We start from the raw sequence: 22,482 nt of genomic DNA, 5'->3' as shown, positions 1-22,482 counted from the left end.
AAATAAAATCAACATAAATTCAAAAATCACCCTAAATGATCGTGATCTCAATTTCAGTCACCATAATTGTGATTATTATTTTTGCCATAATCGAGAAGCCCTACGATATAATATAATACATTTAAAAAAAGATTTTCATTCATTTGCACATAACACTGTGTGGTCCAAGATTCTGTCTTCTGTCGAGTTTGGTCTTCCTTTATTGAATTGTTCTTTAACAACTAAGTGAGGCACTGACAGTTAATCATGCTCCTAATGACTCATCTTGTTAGTTTTGTTGCATCAATGTGCGCAGCCATTGTGTTGTGTAGCTTAAATGACAGCATTAGTCTGATCTGTAAGTTCGGAAGAGAAATCACTTCCACTAGACTTGTCACTTGCTTAGATCTCTGAGCTGCAACACTGCGTTTGGTCTGAGGTCCTTAAAGCAGCAACACGATGAGAAGTGATGCCTGTCGACTCACATTTCAGCTATGAGAGAGTGTTGCATAAGGCAGAGCACTGACTCACCTCCATAGAAGAAATATGCACTACTTTACCTTCTCTAAAACTCCTTTACATGTATATCAAATATACTTATTTATGCAAATGCATACAGTATAAGTACTCATTAGTTCCTAATGGTGTGTTCACAAACTTTTCAAACATTACAGACATGAATGAAGTCTTGAAAGTCTCTCTTGTGCTATGTTTAGGTTTCGTATTACTGGATTTTGTCTTTTCAACAAGGCCAACAATCATTATCATCATTTATAGATGTGTAGTAGGGCTGAGTTGTAGAAAAATGTAAATATTTTACCATTGGCCTTTTCCCAATTAGTACTCCTTTCATTGTTTTTTAATCAGTAAATATTCGGCATGGGTATGTGTGTTAGCTACAAAACAGATGCAACATAAACATGTATTTTCATTGTGTTAGGAAGTCATTTGCCTCCAAACATGCACTATGATTGAGCTACTGTTCTCAGACAGAACACATGAACTGATTGGTTGGGCACAAGGCTTTTGCTGCTGCACTTGCTTGTCCCCCGATTAGTAGACACTCGGGCTCGAAGGGTTAATGAAAAATACATTATTATGGTAAATGTCCTGTATTTGTTTAGTGCCTTCTTAGGGTTCTACAACCCCCCCAAGGCACTTCACAACACAATCAGTCATTCACACATTCACACGCTGGTGGGGATGAGCTAGGATGTAGCTGCAGCTGCCCTGGGGCACACTGACAGAGGCAAGGCCTGCCGAACACAGGCGCCGCCAGTCTCTCTGACCACCACCAGCAGGCAAGGCGGGTTAAGTGTCTTGCCCAAGGACACAACAGCAGCATTCTCTGGTTGGAGCTGGGATCAAACCTGCAACCTTCTGATTACTGGACAACCCGCTCGACCTCCTGAGCTACTGCTGAGCCATTATTTAACATTTATTATCATTTATCATTTTGTAATTATACCTTTAAAGCTTCAGCATCTGTGCTGTAAGTTACTTCAGACAGAATGTAAATAAAATAGTTTATCAACACTTCTGAAAGACATTTGAACTTTAAATAAATTAGTTCTAATCAGTGACCCTTACTTAAAAATAAAAATAATCCTTAAATTTTGATCGGACTCCCCGTAAAAACCTACAAGAACCAGACCAGGAAATCTCACATTGTTGAAACTCTTCATTCCTCCCTCAACACTGAATCACGATTGTTACCAGCTGTGACAACCTGGCTGGTATTATTATCACCTTGTGAATCAGTGTGTGTGTGTGTGTGTGTGTGTAGGTGTGTGTGCGCGCACCATCACCAATGTGCTCTTGGTGACACTTACTGTGGCAGAAACTGCCACAAAGGTGGTTTTAATACTTTGGCCCGTGTTGTTATATTTATCTGTCTGTCCATGGCGGGTTCTTTCCAAACTGTGGCAGACACACTCCCTCAAAATGTACAGGTATGTAGTTTAGATCAAATTGACAGCTGACTTGACCTGTGAGAGCGGATCAATTATTAATGAAGTCAAGACTCCTGAGTGCTCATGGGCTAACAGGCATCACAGCTGGTTTGATCCCATCACAAGCCGACGTTTAGACACACCTGACACATTTGTCGTTGAGTCTCTTTTCACTTGCCAGAAATAAGCTTCACATTGAGAACAAGCGGGTTTGTGTCACTTCCAGACCTGACTCAACCAGCCGAATTCACACTAGGAGTTTCTGCTGCACTCCGCAAAATAATTATGTGGTTGCTGAATGGTACATGATTTATGGCTGTTTAAATTTAGCAGCGTGTATGAATTTGCTTTGGTCGGAAGCGGATGTTGTTTGAGCGCACCTTGGAGTCTTGTTCCCACAGGCCGGAGAACTCGGGCTCAAACAGGCTGTCAGGAAGCCTCTGAGAGACGACATCTTCCTGAGAGTTTTCACCAGTTTCCTCCAGGTCCTCCACATCAGAGGAGGACGATGAAGAACTGCTGATGTCACTGAAGTTTCTGATGTTCTAGACAGAAAAAGTACACAAATTATGCCATTTTGCCGAAGGTTTGGTCACATTCAACAATATTATTCTCTAAATGGTGCTGAGAAACTCGTACAATCAGAGCTGTGTCCTTGGTGACCGATGGAGCGAAACAATGGAGGTAATGCAAGTGGCTTTTTCTTTTCTTTCTTAAAGCCGAAGACTTATCATTAGAGGGTTTATGAAGCAATGCCTGGTTTCTGCTGTTTATCAGCTGTTCTTCTTGAAGAATCTTTGCAGCTATCGCTTCCCTCTTTGACTTCTGGCTCTCCTCAAATTCCCTGGGAAGTGTAAATCACCAACATTGCATTATACTGAAATGGGGTCATGTACTCAGCACACACACAGAGAAAAAACACACACCCACACACCGCTGCACAGGAGTGGGAGTAGAGGACATACGAGTAGGAGAGGAGAGGAGAGAGGACAGGAACGAACGTACTCTTGTTTTTGTTTTGTCTCCTCTTGTTGCTTCAGTCGGTACATGTGTTTAAAACTGTCGATGCCTTGGGTCTGCAGGGATTCTCTCAGTTTTCTATCTTCATGCTCTTTCTTCAGGGCATCTGCTCTGATTTTCTTTTGTTGAACCCGCAAATTCTCCTGAAGACACAAAGCTAAATTAGTTTAGCAGACACAGATTTAAGCAAAAGAGACTATGTGAAGAGTAGGATGACACAATTATATTAACCAGAACTAAACGAGCTTCAGCAATAGGAAAAAGTCCAGTTTTGTGTTTTTACAGCTAAAATGTCGACATCTGGTCCCCTTAAGCGTTTTCAGCAGAGTGATTAATAGGAAATAAAATTTACAAATCCAGGTCCTTCATAGGATTAAAGACTAACTGTATCCAAGAATAAAGAATGTATACATAGACTCAGGCCTAGTCCACACGTAGCCATTTTTTTTAAACGAATACCCGCCCCTCCAAAAACTTGCATCCACACCACCTCGTTTAAAAAAAAACTGTGTCCACACGTACCCGGATAAATACGTTGTTAAGGACATGCCAGACCTGTAGGTGGCAGTACTTCCCCCGTTCTTAACCTCGTCCTTCGTCTGTGGTCTTCCGCAAGGAGCAGTAATTCCGCTTGCAAAAACAAACAAGCAAAAAGCGCTTGGACAATTGATAAAGTGAGCGCAGCTCTGAGGGCATCCATGCTGTCGGCTAGTGTAAACACAGGTCGCACACGTGATGTCAGCATTTTTTTGTTGCGGAAAGTGACGTTGCGGACCTGAAAACTCCGGTTTTGTCTGTCCACACGCAGACATCCAAAACGGAGAAAACGCAGATCTTCACTTTGGCCGGAGTTTTTAAAAAGATCCGTTTCCGTGTGGATGACAGGCCAAAACGTAGAAAAATATCTACGTTTTGGCAGATCCCCGGCTACGTGTGGACAGGGCCTCAAATGGTGTTCAGAGACTTGTCTAGTTACATGACAAAACAAATCTGTCCAAAAACACTCTCAGTATTGTTGAAGCAGTAATCATAAAGTTATGTTTTCAGTACTTTATACTTGTGATACTAACCTGGTTGGCTGCTATGCTTGATTTCAGCGACATGACAACCTGGATCCTTTTTTCTATTAACTCTTGGCTCTGTTGCTCCTTCTCAGCAGCTTGTTGCTGTGCTCTAGAAAAAAATGGAAGAAAATAGAAAAACTGTTGCCACAGGGAAAAAGTAGCACACATCATCCTCAAAAGGCTTCATTTAAAAAAATCATGAATTATATTAAAAAATGAATAAAAAAACATTGACAACTTTATAAATTGAAGGCTTAATAATGTGTTAAGAACAATTAGTTGTTAAAAGAATTATGGTCTTCAACTACTGCTGTTAAAAATAATTGAACTAATTGGGCTAAATCCAGTCTGAATTGAGCCAAAGCTCAAAGCTAAATGAGGGAGACACTAAACACACGGATTACTGGGAAATTCTGTCTTTGTGGGTTAGGCAAGTAAATTCAAAGCTACCAAAAGAGGAAGACTTATTCATAATACCATCCTTTTCATGTTTTGATTTTAGTAAATATTGTGCTTTGATTTCTATCTTTCCTTCTCAGATTTGATTAGCTAAACACTTTCAGCTTACTGATGCATCAACCTAAATGCTTTCTTTGCCAGTAGAAAGGAGAGAGGACATACTGACATTCCAATAAATTACCAGGAATAATAAATACTTTTGTTCTAATCTTTCTCATTTCATGCACAAACATTGGATTACCTTTTCTTTTTAAGAGACTCATTCAAGTACTTGACAGCGATCCTCTGGTATTTTTTACCCTCTTCAAGTTTCTTCTGATATTCCATCTCCTCCTTTCTAAGCGAGGCTTCCTGTTTACTATCAGAACACAGTCAGACACTACATCAATGCTGCATAATTAGAAAGAGGCCCCATAATAAAGCAGTACAAAAATGCTATGTGAATGGTGGTAATTAGCGTTGTCCCTACTCCCTGAGAAGCTTCAACTCATGCTGAAGGTTCTGGCCGACTTTCCTCTCCTGCTGCAACCTTGTCGCTGCCTTCTGGGCTTTAAGGGTCTGGAAAAGCTCCTCTTCCTCCTGCACCTCCTGTCGGAGCATGGACACTTTGCCAAGTTCCACTTCCACCTTAATCAGCTCCCATCTAAGGACCAATGATATTATTGTAAACAGTAGAAAATTAATAGGTACAGGTCCTATCTTCAAGTCTATTTATGGCGCCATTTCTTCTTTTAAACAATAAAAACAGTAATTTGCCGAGTTTATTTGGAAAAAACTGTATTGTATCCAGTCTTTTAGGGGTTATCAGACACCCTAACACTGCAAAGCAGTTTAGCAGTGACTGCTACTACGTGCTAACTTTAACACTCTTGTTAATCGTTTCACTGATTTGGAAGACAACTAAACGAAAACGTGACAGTCATGTAACCATTGAGCTCTCTTACTTACATTGTTGAGTGTTTTGTTATGTTATTAAAGTTTACCCCTTATTTACTGCCTTTTAGGAAGTAAGGGCACACCCTTTTTAGGGTGTACCTGTTTGTTGTTTGCATAGTGCTGCGGTGAGGACGCTAGTGTTAAGTTAATGGCCATCTGGAGAACACTTTGTGAGGCTGAGGGGTGAACTTCAGACATGGGTCACCTTTTAGCACCCCGGTTTTGAGTTCACCACAAACCTGTAGGAAGACCAGGGTTGAGTTCGGTATTCTCCCCACATAGCTAGCAGGGATTCTGAGTTTTAGTAAGTAAGTAAGTAAAAGTTTATTTATATAGCACCTTTCACAGATATAAATCACAAAGCGCTGTACAACATGATAAAGATCAGGGCAAATACCTCTAACCAATAAAAGCATCAGAAAAATAATAGCAGTGATAAACGTAGAAAATAAAATCATGAGTATAAACAAAGTGAAGGTGTGAACCCGAACAAAGCCATCTTTTTGAAACATTTAGGGAGGGAACGTCTGGATGAAAAGGTGAGTTTTTAGATGATTTTTAAAGACCTTGTAACCCAGAAGCTAGAACCTTAATGAGGTATTAACTAATTGGCTTACTAATATGATCCATCCTCAATTTAGATAAAATATAAAATATAAATTAAGGAAATTAACAATACTAATTAATAGATATCTAATTAACTAATAGATAATTTCATAATGAATTATTGGAAGGGTGAATAACTAAAATAACGAGTTTAATATTAAACATCGGTTAAAACAAGAATCTTGAACATCACTAACAGAAACAGAAGAGGAAAGCTGTATACTATTGGTCCAGGTGGGAATCTGAAATTTCATTGGCTGAGAGAAATAAGTCCCGCCTCCGCGAAATAAAACCGTGCGACGCAGCTGAGCGAGAGGAGAGACAAACGGCTGTGCAGCACGCAGATACAGAAAGCAAAGACTGAGCGGTTAGAGAGAGAGAGAGAGAGAAAAAAAACAACGGTCGAGGCCGTGAAGAACCCTGATTTGGGTGCCGCATAGATAGAGGGAGAGGCGGACTTGACTCCTTCTAATAAGAGCTAGGAACTTGGAACCAACGCGGTGAGTAAAGAAAAAAGAAGAGAAAAAGCTAACGATGCAACTTAAAAAAAAAAAGGAAACTTAAATAGCTTATCAAATTAATTCCATTCTTATAGATTTGTGTGGAGACGACAGAGTGAACCAATCCTCTGTAGGAGGGAACCGTTGGAGCGCGTTGGTGAGTGAATGAGATTAAATTCAGTAAATTATTAAATTCAAAAAGCTAATTACAGCAACCGAGGTGACAGCAGTGGGCTGCTAGACGTTAGATCCCAGGAGTTAACATCTCAAACTACCAGTTAACGGTGGTAGGGCATATAGGAGTTAACGGCTCAAACCGCCAGTTAACGGCGGTAGGGCATATGGGATTCCCAGGAGTTAACGGCTCAAACCGCCAGTTAATGGTGGTACGGCCTAGATGTACAAGGTCCTCAGGGGCGTTATAGCTAACGCCATAGAATTAGCAATGCGTCCCTTAACCAAACATTTAATAATAAAAAAATAGATAAATAAAAATAAATAAAAGCTAACTGATTAGGGAGGAATTATTTTACAAAGGTGGACCAAAGGACCAGAATTTATATTTTGTTGAATTTTGTTATAGAACATTTTATTTATTTATTTATTTATTTATTTATTTATTTATTTATTTATTTATTGTGTTACAGATATACAAGGTGTCACAATGCTGTATAGAAACACAACTAAATGTATCCTTGTTGTCATGAATGTATTTCTTGTTGAATAGTGTAGAGTAATAGAATCTAACTGAGCCTATTGAGCTGAACAATTGTTGTCATATGTAATTATATTTCCAGAGCTACTGAGAATTATTTTAATAGACAATCAAATTGATGTTATGTTAGTTGAACTGTGAACCCAAACATGATTGGCTATGCCAATAGAGTGAAGCATTTGTTTAAGTCTGTAAGACTTTATGCTGTGATGTGACGAGAAGGGTCGATGCCAACTCGCTAACAGTCCTGTTGTTTACAGGCTGGGTTTTTTTTTTCCTTGGGTTTGATCCCGACTCCTATGATCACTCACTTGGAACGAGAACTGGATTTCTTCCTGACGAGGGAGATGGCGAGCCTTAACCACTGAACGAACCAGGACATCTCAAGTAACTGAAGAGCAGACTGCTCTCTTCTGTGAACAATCTCAACGGTGTGGTAGGAAAAAATCGCACCACCGGACTGACTTTCACCCCAAGCGTGGGGATTTGACTTGACGCCGGCTGACTTGTGACTCATATGATCAAATCTCATACCGACCATTTTACTATTGTCGATTGTTTTCATCTGTTTTTATGTGTTATCTTTATGTGTTATATCTCCCATTATTATTAAAATTTAGTATATAAACCGTTTCATGCTATACCCGTGACTCCAGTCATTCTTAAACAACCTCCAATTCTCCCCGAACCTAATTATTGGCCCATTTGTTTATTTTTTCTTTTAATTATCTTATTGTATCCTGTAATCCGGTTACATAAAACTTGGCGAGCCAGCCAGGAGAATTGTAGAGTTGTTACCTTAGCTAACCATTGACTGACATCATAAGAGTGCCTGGAGGTCACAGTGGTTTGCCATTTTGGCATTATTGGTACTTTTGAGTGTTTTAAAATGGAAGTTGTGAAAACAGAAAAGGTCAAAGTTTCAAATGCTGTTTTAATCAGTGGGTTAACTGATACAGACCTTGATAACGAAGTCTTTGGGTTTATGGAAGGATTCGGACCAGTTAACAGGCGCATTAAGTTACCAAACTGTGATCAGATTATTGTGGAGTTTCAACATGAAGCCACTGTTAAGGAATTAAAGAAACAATGTTTACCCTATGACAAACCTTGTACTAGGAACCCAGATGTTTTCTTTCATATTCAAGACCTAGCCAGCGCGTACAGTCTAGAAACTAGCACATCTGCCACTGATGCCTATCTGTCAGAGCTCAGGGACATAGCTGCGCGTAGCAATCAATCATTTAAAGACCTTCTAATGGAGGAACTGGCAAAAATTGGGGAATCTTTAGGACGGGATACCCATGCATCTGAACCAGTCACTGAACCAGAGCCAATGCTCCATAGTGACCAAGTTACATATTCCCTGCCTTTAACACCAGAAGTTAACTATATGAACAACTCAAAGGACAATTGTCCACCTACAGAGACTGGAAAACAAAACCCTTGCATTCCACCAAATCTTTTAAACACACCTGAGGTTCAGCGAGTTATTGTGGAACACATTGTTAAAAGCAGTGAGGTTATCCCTCCGCCTACTTCACAATACAGACTAAAACCGTTCTCAGGGCGAGTTCCACACCCTTCTTTTGAAACTGACTATGATACTTGGCGTAGTAGTGTAGTGTTATGCATAAATGATCCTTCACTCACCAAGTCCCAAATTGTACGAAGAATCGTGGAGAGTCTGTCAGCCCCAGCAGCGAGCATCGTTAAAGCTCTTAGTCCAAAATCCGACCCGGAAACGTACCTTGAACATCTCGATTCAGCTTACGCAGCTGTCGAAGACGGCGACGAGCTCTTTGCTCGCTTCTTAAACACAAACCAGGACAGTGGTGAAAAACCTTCCGATTACTTTCAGAGGTTATACACCTTGTTAAACCTAGTTATTCAGAGGAATGGAATTTCCTCCAGTGACGCCGACCAGCAGCTGCTCAAGCAGTTTTGCAGAGGCTGTTGGGACAGCTCGCTGATTTCAAACCAGAAACTCGAACAAAAGAAAGACAACCCGCCTCATTTTACAGCACTTCTCCTCAAACTGCGCACTGAAGAAGACAAACAGGCTACTAAAGCAGCACGCATGAAACAACACTTAGGGGCACAACGAACTAGAGTGTATTCAAATGTGCAAACAACATGCTCTCAGAGTAAAAACACTTGTGAACTGGAAATAGATGATAACTGTGATGACTTACGCAAACAAATCGCTGAGCTCAGGAGCCAAATTGCACAGCTTAAGTTTAACAACACAGATAAAAAGGCAAAGAAAACTCAAAAAGAGTCAAAACCCCGTGTGGGGACTAAAATTCCAGATGAGCCCAAACAGATTCAGCAGATAACAGCAGTGGTGCCCAGACCAAAGCCTGGATACTGTTTTAAGTGCGGAGAAGATGGGCACATAGCTTCTAGCTGTAGCAACGAGCCAAATCCAGCACTAGTTGCAACTAAAAGACTTGCTCTTAGACAGAAGCAGCGCGAGTGGGAGATGTCAAAGCCAATTGCTCAGTCTCCTCCTTTAAACCGGTAGAAGCTCCTATCGTGGGACAGATAGGTGCTAAAGTAGAACCAAGTCCCTCTAAGGAAAGGACAGAGAGACTTTTTTGCAAGCCAGTTCATGCTCATTCAGTGCCAAAACTTCCCAAAAGATTAGTGGGTGGGCGATGCACAGCTACAGTCTCAGTTAACAGTGTTGAATGTAATTGTTTACTGGATTCAGGGTCCCAGGTAACCACCATTGCCAATTCTTTTTACCAAGAACACTTACCTGACCTCTCAATTAAACCCATCAGTAATCTGTTAGAAGTCGAGGGCGCAAACGGTCAAGCAGTTCCTTATTTAGGATACATAGAGATAAGTGTCACATTTCCAAAAGAGCTCGATCAGTCTGGACTTGAGTTACCTACCCTTGCGTTAGTGGTTCCGGATATAAGCTCAAACTCTGATACACCACTACTCATTGGCACAAACACACTCGATCCTTTGTATGAGCAATTGTCTGCCAATAACTTACCTGATTCCAAGGCACTCTCTTATGGGTACCAACACGTGCTAAAAGCCTTAGCAGTCAGAAAAAAACAAAGCAAAGATGGACGAGTTGGTGTGGTGAAGCTTCGAGGGAGAACCCAAGAAGTTCTCCCTGCAAATAAAAAACTGTTACTAGAAGGGTTTATGCAACCCAGCCAAAACAAGCATGAGCCTTATGCACTCATTGAACAACCCACCAATGGTTCTCTACCAGGGGGTATAATTGTAGACTGTTGCCTCATTTCCTTACCTTCACATGGTCCATACAAAGTACCTGTTGTACTAAGAAACGAAACTAACCATGACATCACATTACCCACTAACTGTGTGATCGCTGAGTTAGTTAAAGCCGATCGTGTTATGCCATATCCAGAACCTGACAAAAGTGATCAGAAAGTACTTGCGGCGTGTAGTTTGCAGCAACAGACTTCACCTTCAAACCCTCCTCTCAGTTTTGACTTCGGTACTTCGCCCTTGTCCGAAGAATGGAAAGGGAGGATCACCAACAAACTTAACACTTACTCCGATGTGTTTTCGCACCACGATCTTGATTTTGGTCATACACAACAGATAAGACATCACATCAACTTAAAAGACGAGACCCCATTCAAACAGAAATCTCGGCCGATCCATCCACATGATTATGAAGCCGTGAGAAAACATTTGGAAGCCCTCTTGGAAACCGGTATAATAAGAGAGTCGGAGTCTCCATTTGCCTCACCAATAGTCGTAGTTCGGAAAAAGAATGGTGAGGTACGTCTATGTATAGACTATAGAAAGCTTAATCTGCAAACCATTCGCGACGCATATGCCCTGCCTAACTTGGAGGAGTCCTTTTCTGCTCTCGCTGGATCACAGTGGTTTTCTGTGATGGACCTCAAGTCAGGTTACTATCAAATAGAGATGTGTGAAAAGGATAAACCTAAAACTGCTTTTGTTTGCCCGTTTGGGTTTTATGAATTTAACCGTATGCCACAAGGAATAACAAATGCTCCAAGCACTTTCCAACGGGTTATGGAAAAGTGTATGAAGGACATTAATCTGAAGGAAGTGTTAGTTTTCCTAGACGACTTGATCGTCTTTTCCAACTCCTTGGAAGAACACGAAACCAGACTTTCTCACGTTCTTGAACGGCTTAGAGAATACGGACTCAAGCTATCACCAGATAAGTGTCGTTTTTTCCAGACATCTGTGCGTTATCTTGGACATATAGTATCTCGAGATGGCATAAAAACCGATCCAGATAAGGTGGAAGCACTCAAAACATGGCCGAAGCCTCAGACTTTGAAGGAACTCCAATCTTTCTTAGGATTTACCGGTTATTACCGACGCTTCGTTAAAGATTACTCAAATATTGTCAAGCCACTAACATCTCTCACGGCTGGTTATCCACCCAAACGGAAAAACTTTAAAACACCACCATGTAGATCAAAGTACTTGAACCCCAAAGAACCCTTTGGGAATCGTTGGAGCCAAGACTGTGAGAAGTCCTTTCAAACTATTATTGAAAAACTTACCACTTCGCCAGTTCTTGGCTACGCTGACGCAAAACTCCCATATCTAGTACACACAGATGCTAGTACGACCGGACTCGGTGCAGCGCTATACCAAGTGCAAAACGGTGTCACACAGGTAATCGCTTATGCAAGTCGCGGTTTAAGCTCTAGTGAAACTAGGTACCCTGCGCACAAGTTGGAGTTTCTAGCCTTAAAGTGGGCCATAACAGATAAGTTTCATGACTATTTGTATGGGAACACATTCACTGTCATTACTGATAATAATCCGTTAACTTACCTCTTAACAACGGCAAAACTCGATGCAACGAGCTATCGTTGGCTAGCTGCGTTGTCCACCTATAATTTTGACATCAGATACCGTGCAGGTACACAGAACGTTGACGCGGATGGCCTGTCTAGGAGGCTGCATGATAAACCTGAAGACAACTCAAAATTCACTGAGGAATGCCAACGACTAGATGAGTTCCGATCTCATCTTTTTTCCTCTGTCAAAGAAGTCGAGCTTCAACTTCAAGCCGAAGCAGTGAAGGCAACATGCCAAAAGCACATGGTCTTGGATGAGACTGATTCTCCTTGTGGTTTAGTTCAGTCACTTGCCATGTCTGCAGCGGCCATTCCAGACCTATTCCAGTTGGAAGACAATAGTGACAGTTTCTTTGCTGTGCCCAAGTATAACCATGCTGACCTTGTCTCCTTGCAGAGGAAAGATCCAACCATTGGCCGAGTCATTCAGCTGCTTATGACTGACAATAAACCGCCAACTGATACTATTGCAGAACCCCCGGTGGTTCTTAACCTTTTGAGAGAGTGGAAACGGTTTGAGTTTCAAAATGATTTACTGTACCGGAGACGCCAATTAGGACCAGAGACATCATTGCAGTTAGTCTTGCCTGATTCATTACGTTCAACAGTCATGCAAAGCCTACATGATGATATGGGGCATCTTGGGGTTGAACGTACGACAGATCTCATTCGGTCCCGTTTTTACTGGCCAAGAATGGCTAGTGATATCGAAATCAAAGTTAAAACTTGCGAAAGATGTATCCGTCGGAAGGCCCTCCCTGACAAAGCTGCTCCAATGGTGAGTATTACCACCACCAGACCTATGGAGTTAGTTTGCATGGATTTTCTCTCCATAGAACCAGACAGTAAGAACACTAAAGATGTCTTAGTGATTACAGACCATTTTACAAAGTATGCAGTGTCCATCCCAACCAAAGATCAGAAAGCCACCACCGTCGCGAAGAACCTGTGGGAACATTTTTTAGTCCACTACGGGTTTCCTGAGCGTCTTCATAGTGATCAGGGACGGGATTTCGAATCACGTACAATCAAGGAACTTTGTTCTTTACTTGGTATCCGTAAAGTCAGAACGAGCCCTTATCACCCTCGTGGCAACCCCGTTGAACGGTACAATCGTACATTACTCAGCATGTTGGGAACTTTACAAGCCACTGAGAAACATCACTGGCGCGATTTTGTAAAACCACTTACTCACTCGTACAATTGTACAAAAAATGACGTGACGGGATACTCTCCCTACGAGCTAATGTTCGGTAGGCAGCCTCGGTTGCCTATAGATATTGCCTTTGGGTTACCGCATTTGAACAAGCCCTCTATAACTCATTCTCAGTATGTTAAAGAACTGAAGAGTCATCTGGAACAGAGTTATGACATTGTCATAAAAAACTCTCAAAAAACAGCGAGGAAGAACAAAGAACGGTTCGACAGAAACATTCGTGAGTCCACACTAGGTGTGGGAGATCGTGTTTTAGTCCGAAATCTTCGCTTAAGAGAAAAGCATAAATTAGCAGACAAATGGGAGCAAACAGTGTATATAGTTCTCAAACAGATGGAAAACTTGCCAGTATACACTGTAAAACCAGAGAACGGAGAAGGACCCAACAGAACACTCCACAGAGATCTTTTACTGCCTTGTGGTTTTCTCTCTTCATTAGAAAATGAAACAGAACGCGTTACGAAACCTAGCAGACCTCATACAAGACAGAGTTCAGCCTTAGAACCTGACCCAGATGAGCCACTTGACGAAGAGGTAGATGAGTTTTATTACTCTGATCTTCCACAAGTGCTAAACCGACCATCCTATCAAATAGCGGTCACCTTGCCAAATAGGGAACTCATAGCAGATTCAGGACCGGTAAATAATATTCAACAACAAAACACACTATCCTTACACACAGGGGATCGCAAGGAACCAACCTTAGCTGGTAATGAAAATGCTGAATTGTCCTTACTTGACAAAGGCATCAACACCGAAACATTCTTACCTGACAGAATGAGTGAAACTGCGACATTCTTACCTGAAAGAGTGAAAGAAGCAGCAACATACTTACCTGAAAAAACGAAAAAAAACGAAGTATACTTACCTGACGTAGAAACGGGGGATGAAACTAACACAAACCTACCTCAATTGGATGGTGTCCTAAAGTCGCAGCAACGTGATGTAAGTTTTGAACCCATCATACACGATCAGACACATACATCTGAAAAGACCAAAGTCTTAGAGAATAGCTCATCAGCTCTGTCGGAAACAGAGAGCTCACTTCGTCCTGTCTCAGTTGAGAATCAAACCGAAACGGATGAGCATGATACTGTGCAACCAGAGATGTATGTCAGGAGATCTGAACGAAGTAGTCAGCCTCCTCAAAGACTAACTTACTCTCAATTGGGCAATCCACTAGTGACCGTAGTTAGGTCCCTTTTCCAAGGACTTAATAAAGCTTTTATTGACTCTCTTACTCAAGAAGTTGTGTACCCCGTAGAAACAATGCACAGGGACGTGCATGATATTTAATGGGGGAGGATGTAACCCAGAAGCTAGAACCTTAATGAGGTATTAACTAATTGGCTTACTAATATGATCCATCCTCAATTTAGATAAAATATAAAATATAAATTAAGGAAATTAACAATACTAATTAATAGATATCTAATTAACTAATAGATAATTTCATAATGAATTATTGGAAGGGTGAATAACTAAAATAACGAGTTTAATATTAAACATCGGTTAAAACAAGAATCTTGAACATCACTAACAGAAACAGAAGAGGAAAGCTGTATACTATTGGTCCAGGTGGGAATCTGAAATTTCATTGGCTGAGAGAAATAAGTCCCGCCTCCGCGAAATAAAACCGTGCGACGCAGCTGAGCGAGAGGAGAGACAAACGGCTGTGCAGCACGCAGATACAGAAAGCAAAGACTGAGCGGTTAGAGAGAGAGAGAGAGAGAAAAAAAACAACGGTCGAGGCCGTGAAGAACCCTGATTTGGGTGCCGCATAGATAGAGGGAGAGGCGGACTTGACTCCTTCTAATAAGAGCTAGGAACTTGGAACCAACGCGGTGAGTAAAGAAAAAAGAAGAGAAAAAGCTAACGATGCAACTTAAAAAAAAAAAGGAAACTTAAATAGCTTATCAAATTAATTCCATTCTTATAGATTTGTGTGGAGACGACAGAGTGAACCAATCCTCTGTAGGAGGGAACCGTTGGAGCGCGTTGGTGAGTGAATGAGATTAAATTCAGTAAATTATTAAATTCAAAAAGCTAATTACAGCAACCGAGGTGACAGCAGTGGGCTGCTAGACGTTAGATCCCAGGAGTTAACATCTCAAACTACCAGTTAACGGTGGTAGGGCATATAGGAGTTAACGGCTCAAACCGCCAGTTAACGGCGGTAGGGCATATGGGATTCCCAGGAGTTAACGGCTCAAACCGCCAGTTAATGGTGGTACGGCCTAGATGTACAAGGTCCTCAGGGGCGTTATAGCTAACGCCATAGAATTAGCAATGCGTCCCTTAACCAAACATTTAATAATAAAAAAATAGATAAATAAAAATAAATAAAAGCTTAAAAGCTAACTGATTAGGGAGGAATTATTTTACAAAGGTGGACCAAAGGACCAGAATTTATATTTTGTTGAATTTTGTTATAGAACATTTTATTTATTTATTTATTTATTTATTTATTTATTTATTTATTTATTTATTTATTTATTGTGTTACAGATATACAAGGTGTCACAATGCTGTATAGAAACACAACTAAATGTATCCTTGTTGTCATGAATGTATTTCTTGTTGAATAGTGTAGAGTAATAGAATCTAACTGAGCCTATTGAGCTGAACAATTGTTGTCATATGTAATTATATTTCCAGAGCTACTGAGAATTATTTTAATAGACAATCAAATTGATGTTATGTTAGTTGAACTGTGAACCCAAACATGATTGGCTATGCCAATAGAGTGAAGCATTTGTTTAAGTCTGTAAGACTTTATGCTGTGATGTGACGAGAAGGGTCGATGCCAACTCGCTAACAGTCCTGTTGTTTACAGGCTGGGTTTTTTTTTTCCTTGGGTTTGATCCCGACTCCTATGATCACTCACTTGGAACGAGAACTGGATTTCTTCCTGACGAGGGAGATGGCGAGCCTTAACCACTGAACGAACCAGGACATCTCAAGTAACTGAAGAGCAGACTGCTCTCTTCTGTGAACAATCTCAACGGTGTGGTAGGAAAAAATCGCACCACCGGACTGACTTTCACCCCAAGCGTGGGGATTTGACTTGACGCCGGCTGACTTGTGACTCATATGATCAAATCTCATACCGACCATTTTACTATTGTCGATTGTTTTCATCTGTTTTTATGTGTTATCTTTATGTGTTATATCTCCCATTATTATTAAAATTTAGTATATAAACCGTTTCATGCTATACCCGTGACTCCAGTCATTCTTAAACAACCTCCAATTCTCCCCGAACCTAATTATTGGCCCATTTGTTTATTTTTTCTTTTAATTATCTTATTGTATCCTGTAATCCGGTTACAACCTCTACAGTGTTAGAGAGATGGAGATTTGAAGGTAAATTTTAGAAGTGAATTAATTATAAAAAGTAGTGTGATGAGGATTTTAAACCACAAGAGAGAGAGAAAAAAGAAAGGTGAAAAAAAGAACTTGAAGTTTAAAGTTTCCTTTTTCTACCACTGCCTGCCCTTTCCGGGGGAAGTAGTCAGCTCCTGCTCCCACCTGGTTCAGCACCAAGGACAGCGGCAAACCAAGGCCGTGCTATCACTGCTCCTCCTAAATGTGGCCGGTGCAGTCTTTACCTAGCCTGGCAAGCCAGACTAAACAAATGTATTATTTAGTCTGGCAACGCTCCATGACGGCTCTCGGTTGTGGGGCGGGTTCTACCGTTGTCTTTCAAATGATCTCTGCATGCTACTGGACAATGAATGTGACATACTCTTGTTTCACTCTGTTGCATCATCCCACCCACCAGGCATATAGAGTGCCCTGATTGGCCCACAAAGCGGATAAAGCTCTGTGATTTGTTCACTAAGCAGATAGAGCACTATGATTGGCCCACCATTATGGACCAATCACAGCTCTTTATGTGTTTGAAACCCCTCTAGAGAGCTGTGATTGGCCAGCCAGAATGCTGTTGGGGCTGCAGAGGTTCCAGTGGAGCATGCCTAGACCAAACTTTGCAAAGCATGAATTTGGTCTAGTTCACTAGGCTAGTCTTTACCAGTTTCCTGATGACAGCTAGGGAGTGACTTACTTTAACCCCTTTGCATTCCAGCGTCCCGCCCGTCGGACAAAACCCCGATGGGTTCATTAAACCTGCAAATTTAAGGGTTAAAAAAGCCAAGGCTGCCAGTTACTCAGCTTAGCTGGGGCTTTGTCTTCAGGCCACCATCCACGGATGGAAACTAGCGTTATTTAGAACTCTGAGCCAGGTTCACTTTGTTATTCCCTTTAATTTGTTTTCCTTAAGGTCACAGGGCTGGTTAACAGGATTTAGGTGATGCTGGTGGATTATTGTTCTTTGTCATTTTTGGATTCTAGATTGTACGTGTGTTGTTATTATTGATATTGTGTTTCCTCTTTCTTTTCTTTCTTTCTTTAGTTTAGCTGTTGGTATTATTATAATTTCTGTAATTTACTTCTTTAAATTCTTTGGGGATTTGATATTTGGTGGTATTTAGTTTCCAGGTCCACACTCCACTCCAGTAGGTGGCAGTAATGCACCTTGATGTTGCATGCCAACCGCCATAAAACTGTATGCAGAAGAAGACAATTACTCAGCTCTCTGATTTTGATAGCCACATCATTCATTCATTTACCGGTAGTTTAAAATAGCCTTGAGCTTCAATTATTTGTGTTATGTTTGTGTAAGTCCCTTTAGTTATGTTTTGAAGACTGCTGATCTTTTAGTTTACTTTCTTTTATTTTTTTAGATCCCTTGTGTTTTTCCCTTCATGGTTAATGTTCCTTATAGTTATATTAGAAGCATTTTGAGTTAGTTGTTCTAATTCGTGTTTATTAACAGTGTCGCCTCTTCCCGAGAACACATGCATAGGGCAAAAACTCTTGTTTTATTTAAATCCTGACAACATCTGCTTTACGTTACACCCTCCTTCACACTTTAACCTCTGGGTTGTAACACCCCCTCCAGTCTTAAAGCTGAGATCCCATCAATGCAAATGAGACGGCAGCCTTTTTAAAGCAGTACCAGTGCTGCTGTCATATTCTTCTTGAACTTACTCTCGCTGTCTTAGTTCAGTGCGGATGCGGCCTTCCAACTCTTCCTCATTTTGCAGCTGCTGACATAACTGTTTATGCTGAGCTCGCAAACGAAACACTGCCACACTGTTGAGTAAAACGAGCCAAGAGTAAAATAAGAAACAGAGGCTAGGAAAACACCAACAATGCTATTTACGTTTGTAACGTTCCAACCGGCCACTAACTACCATTAATATTTACCTGTCGTCCTTTGCTTTCTGTTGCTCTAGCTCCTTTTCCAAGTTCATCCTCTGCGCCAGCAAACTATCGACATTCCGACGACAGAGTCTCAGCTCCTCTCTTTGAAAAAGCACAAAAGACAACTTGAACAGAGATGCTGATGGAAACCTTGAGACTGTAAAAAGGAATATTTACTCGAGTATTCAGTTAATGAATTTTGGTGTGCCCACTAGGATAAAAACTGAGGCGATTCAATTGGATAATAACGTAACCCAGTGGAGATGTTCAAAAGCAATAAAAGGATATACTCATTTCAAAAACTCAATTTTCTTTTTTGGAGCTTAATGATGTGGAAAACAACAATCTGTGTTTGAGGCAAAACAGTGTCATGAAGGAAAATTGTTGCACATGGTAACACCGTCTAAAAGCTGCAGGTTGGTTAAAAACCAGGTGTGTTTAAGCTCCATTACACTGATGTTTATTCACAGAGCACTAAAGCACCACACTGACCACTGCTGCTTTGTGCTGAAGGATGATGACTGACAGTTTTGAAGGGGACTGCATCACAGTTCATCAGGTGCCTAATGGCTCACAGAGCAGACAAATAAAAAGAGGGGAGAAAAGTGAGGAGAGGGGACATTATGGGAAATGTTCTCTCTTCAGCTGAAATGATTTCCTGCAAATTGCAGAATCAATTGGCACAGAAGTGATTGGCCCCATGTGACAAGGGCAAGGGAGGCAAGAGCACAGAAATGGGAAAATCCTTACAAGAGGAGAAAAACATTTAGCTACCATTTTGTGACAAGAGAGTGGAAATATAGTTTAAAGAAAGATTTCTGTGGAGTCCAGAAGGCATATGAAATTTTATCAGGGTTAAAGAGGCCCTTCAGCTCTAGAAATCTGCTGCTGCCAGGCCCAGACCTGGCTTTCTGCACGTGATGCTCCTTCTGTCGATGAAAGCATTCCAGCTGGTCTTGGTTTCGTCTCAGCTTGAACATCCGTGCTGTCTCGGCATAACTTCTCTTGTTTCCATCATCAGCCCCAAGTGCAAGGTCACCACCACCATCATCATTATCCTCTCTTGGGAAGATAAAGAAGAGCACTTGTGAAAAGATGCATATTATGCAACTACACAAAAGAGTCCCACTGCTTTTGCTAAACGGTATGATGCATGAAATATGAACAATAAAAGCTAGGAAAAAAGTGATTCCATGCTGATATTTCCACTGAGTACAGGAATATCTACTATAAACTGGGGAATAACAGGATTTACAACTAAATTAACCTTAATTTACTGTATGCTGGTGAAGGTTCTCAGTCATCCAGGTCATGATAATCTAAAGGGTTCAAATGAAGGCAACTGGACTTCTTTGGTTTCTTGAAGATGTTTCGCTTCTCATACAAGGAGCTTTGTCAATTCTAACTGGAATATGGGAGAGTCAAGCTTATAAGTGCATAACAATAGACAGCTACAGTTTATAAGCTTGACTCTCCCATATTGCAGTTAGAATAGACAACGCTCCTCAGATGAGAAGCGAAATGTCTTCAAGAAACCAAAGAAGTCCATTTGCCTCCATTTGAACCCTTAATGTACTGTATTTATGTAGTGTGGAGCATATAGTAAAATATACACACTCATATAGTTCTTCCAGCCACTCCAGATCAGAATTGGCTGCTTCTTCATCTTTAAATGTCTCCTGCCCTGGACCACATTCTGAAACAAATGCACACAAAACATGCTAAAAACGCATGTGGATTTAGCACATGTGGCATGCATACACCAACTTAGTTTAATAACTGAGCAAAAGAGATGTGTCTACAAATTGTTATATAAGCTATATATTTAATAATTTGCAGGAGCTGATTCTTACCCTGGGTGTCGTCATCAGTGCTATAGCGGACATCCAGCGGTCCAGACTTCACCGAATCCCCATCAGACAAGCTTTCCCTGTCCTCAGTCTCCATTTAACATTTACTTAAGAAAAGCAGAGGCACTTTATAAGTCAAAGCTCACATATAGATAAAGTTGTATCTTGAAAAGACGCTGAAACAATCTAAAAGCATGTAAAATCTTGATATATGGAGGTAACAACAGCTAGCATTTGACTTTGTTCAGCTAGTTTTTTTTAGCTAGTTCTCAGTTTACAAACTGCATCTGGTTTGTTTTACGAAGTTGAGCAAAATTTTAGGACATTCACGATGTTTATCTAGAGAAAGAAAATCTAAATAATTCAAAACAAGCCCTTAAATCGATAACATGCACGTGCATATTTGAATTTGTTGTACCTAGCTTAAAATAGGGAAAGCTAGAAAGCAGTAAACACAAATAATAGTGAATGTAGAATTTTACGGTGTTTATAATATGGGGGGAAAACAAACTAATAAACAAACATGTACCTGTTTCAGCCAGAATTATCTTTACTCTAAACTAAAAGCAAGCTTAATCCCTCACGTTGACCGGTTTCCTGTTTCCATGGAGACGGGACGCGAGAGGCGGAGCCTTGCGTGGCGTCTTACGTCCGAGCTGAACTCAGCCGCAACCGTGAATTCAGTCTAAAATACCTTAAACACCTAAAATACAGTTGCAGATTCTATTTATTTAGGAGGTAATTGTGTGGCAAAGAAATAATTGTTTTCTTTTAATAATTTAAAAATGCTGGCTTAGTTTCACACGCAGCACAAGGAACAATAATGAGAACTACGAATCAACTTTATTAGATCTTTTCAAAATCACTTTAATTTAAGCACAAAATCAAATTGCGGGCCTTGATTTGATGCAGATAAAATGCCCCATATAGGGCTAATGCAGTTTGTTGTCCTCAAATCAAGGGACGTTGCGGTACAAAGAGTGAGAGATTAAAGAGACCAGCAGCACACTGAAACCAGGACAGGTGCACTGCTGTGTTTACACTGCGCCCAGCACCTACTTTCAATGAGGTAAAACACAAAACATTGCATACTCAGATCAAAATCAGCAGTGATGACATTTCCCTTTAAAGATGCGTGTATAAAAATGGTTTGTCAGTCAAATATTTCTTACAAAAACACGGAAATGCTCCCTAATATCACCATCAGTTCTGAAAAATCCCATCAAAAGAGTGTTTTTAATTAAATAAAATAGCACGCAACATTAAATAAATAAAAAATATTGCATGTCTGCAAAATGTGGATTACTTTATTTAAATTGTGATTATAGTATTTAATCTGACTCTGCCATGCTATCGGAAAGTGGACTAATGAAATGTGAGCAATAATTATATTAAACTTAAAACTATACCAACAGCGTTATTCTGCTGGACTCATGAGTTTGATCATTGTGTGCCTCTGTTGACAATCATTCTTGTGCCTAAATGCACACTCATTTCCATTTGGCAAAATATGTTTCTTTTCATTCTTTTTGGGGATTATTATGTCTTCAGTTGAAGGCTAAAAGTGGACACAGTGAGGAAAAGATGTGATAGGCATTGTCAAGACATAAATGCTTGCTGCAGTTTTAGCATTGTCTTTGTGTGTAAACTGACTTCTGTATGAAAATGGCTCGCTGTGTACTGATATTTAATCTACGCTGAGTTCCTCTAGAGACAGTAAACCTCTTAAAGCTGTGGTCTTTGATCAGTGTGTTAATACTTTCTGAGAGAAACAGACAGTTACACTTACATAACAGTCTACAGGATGGAGGGATGGGTGTAAAAATTAAATGCAGAATGGAAGCTGATGAATAATCAGAACAATGAAAAATAAAGCCTAAAAACGCCCAACAATATTTAGAAAAGTGATGCAATAAGTTAATAAAATGTGTATTTTTCCAGAATGACACAAAAAGTTTTAAAAACAAAACTGCCAAATTCATATACCGACGCTAAAGGTTTGTGAAATGTTTCAGTCACGCTGTCAGAAGTTGTGAGATTTGGTGCCATCAGCATCCATGACTGAATCTGAGGC

The 22,482-nt window shown here is 40.5% G+C and overlaps 1 protein-coding gene across 1 annotated transcript in view; it reads right to left on the bottom strand.

The window, feature by feature from the left end:
• Positions 1–21,279, bottom strand: part of cfap74 (cilia and flagella associated protein 74) — an 86,644-nt gene extending 65,365 nt beyond the window's left edge. The window contains exons 1-12 of the mRNA XM_015966959.3: positions 20,938–21,279; positions 20,412–20,515; positions 20,176–20,254; positions 19,462–19,620; positions 18,562–18,660; positions 18,343–18,447; positions 4,944–5,117; positions 4,716–4,832; positions 4,022–4,124; positions 2,937–3,094; positions 2,571–2,775; positions 2,312–2,476 (exon numbers count right to left, since the gene is read on the bottom strand). Of these exons, the coding sequence (XP_015822445.3) occupies positions 2,312–2,476; positions 2,571–2,775; positions 2,937–3,094; positions 4,022–4,124; positions 4,716–4,832; positions 4,944–5,117; positions 18,343–18,447; positions 18,562–18,660; positions 19,462–19,620; positions 20,176–20,254; positions 20,412–20,505 (1,458 nt within the window). The 5' untranslated portion in view covers positions 20,506–20,515; positions 20,938–21,279. The remainder of the gene's footprint in view (positions 1–2,311; positions 2,477–2,570; positions 2,776–2,936; positions 3,095–4,021; positions 4,125–4,715; positions 4,833–4,943; positions 5,118–18,342; positions 18,448–18,561; positions 18,661–19,461; positions 19,621–20,175; positions 20,255–20,411; positions 20,516–20,937) is intronic.
• Positions 21,280–22,482: the final 1,203 nt, after the last annotated feature.

Source organism: Nothobranchius furzeri, chromosome 15 (genome assembly GCF_043380555.1).
Source record: "Nothobranchius furzeri strain GRZ-AD chromosome 15, NfurGRZ-RIMD1, whole genome shotgun sequence".
In the NCBI taxonomy this organism is placed as follows: Eukaryota; Metazoa; Chordata; class Actinopteri; order Cyprinodontiformes; family Nothobranchiidae; genus Nothobranchius; species Nothobranchius furzeri.
Note: the sequence above shows the minus strand (reverse complement) of the source record. Positions and strands in the feature narration are given on the sequence as shown.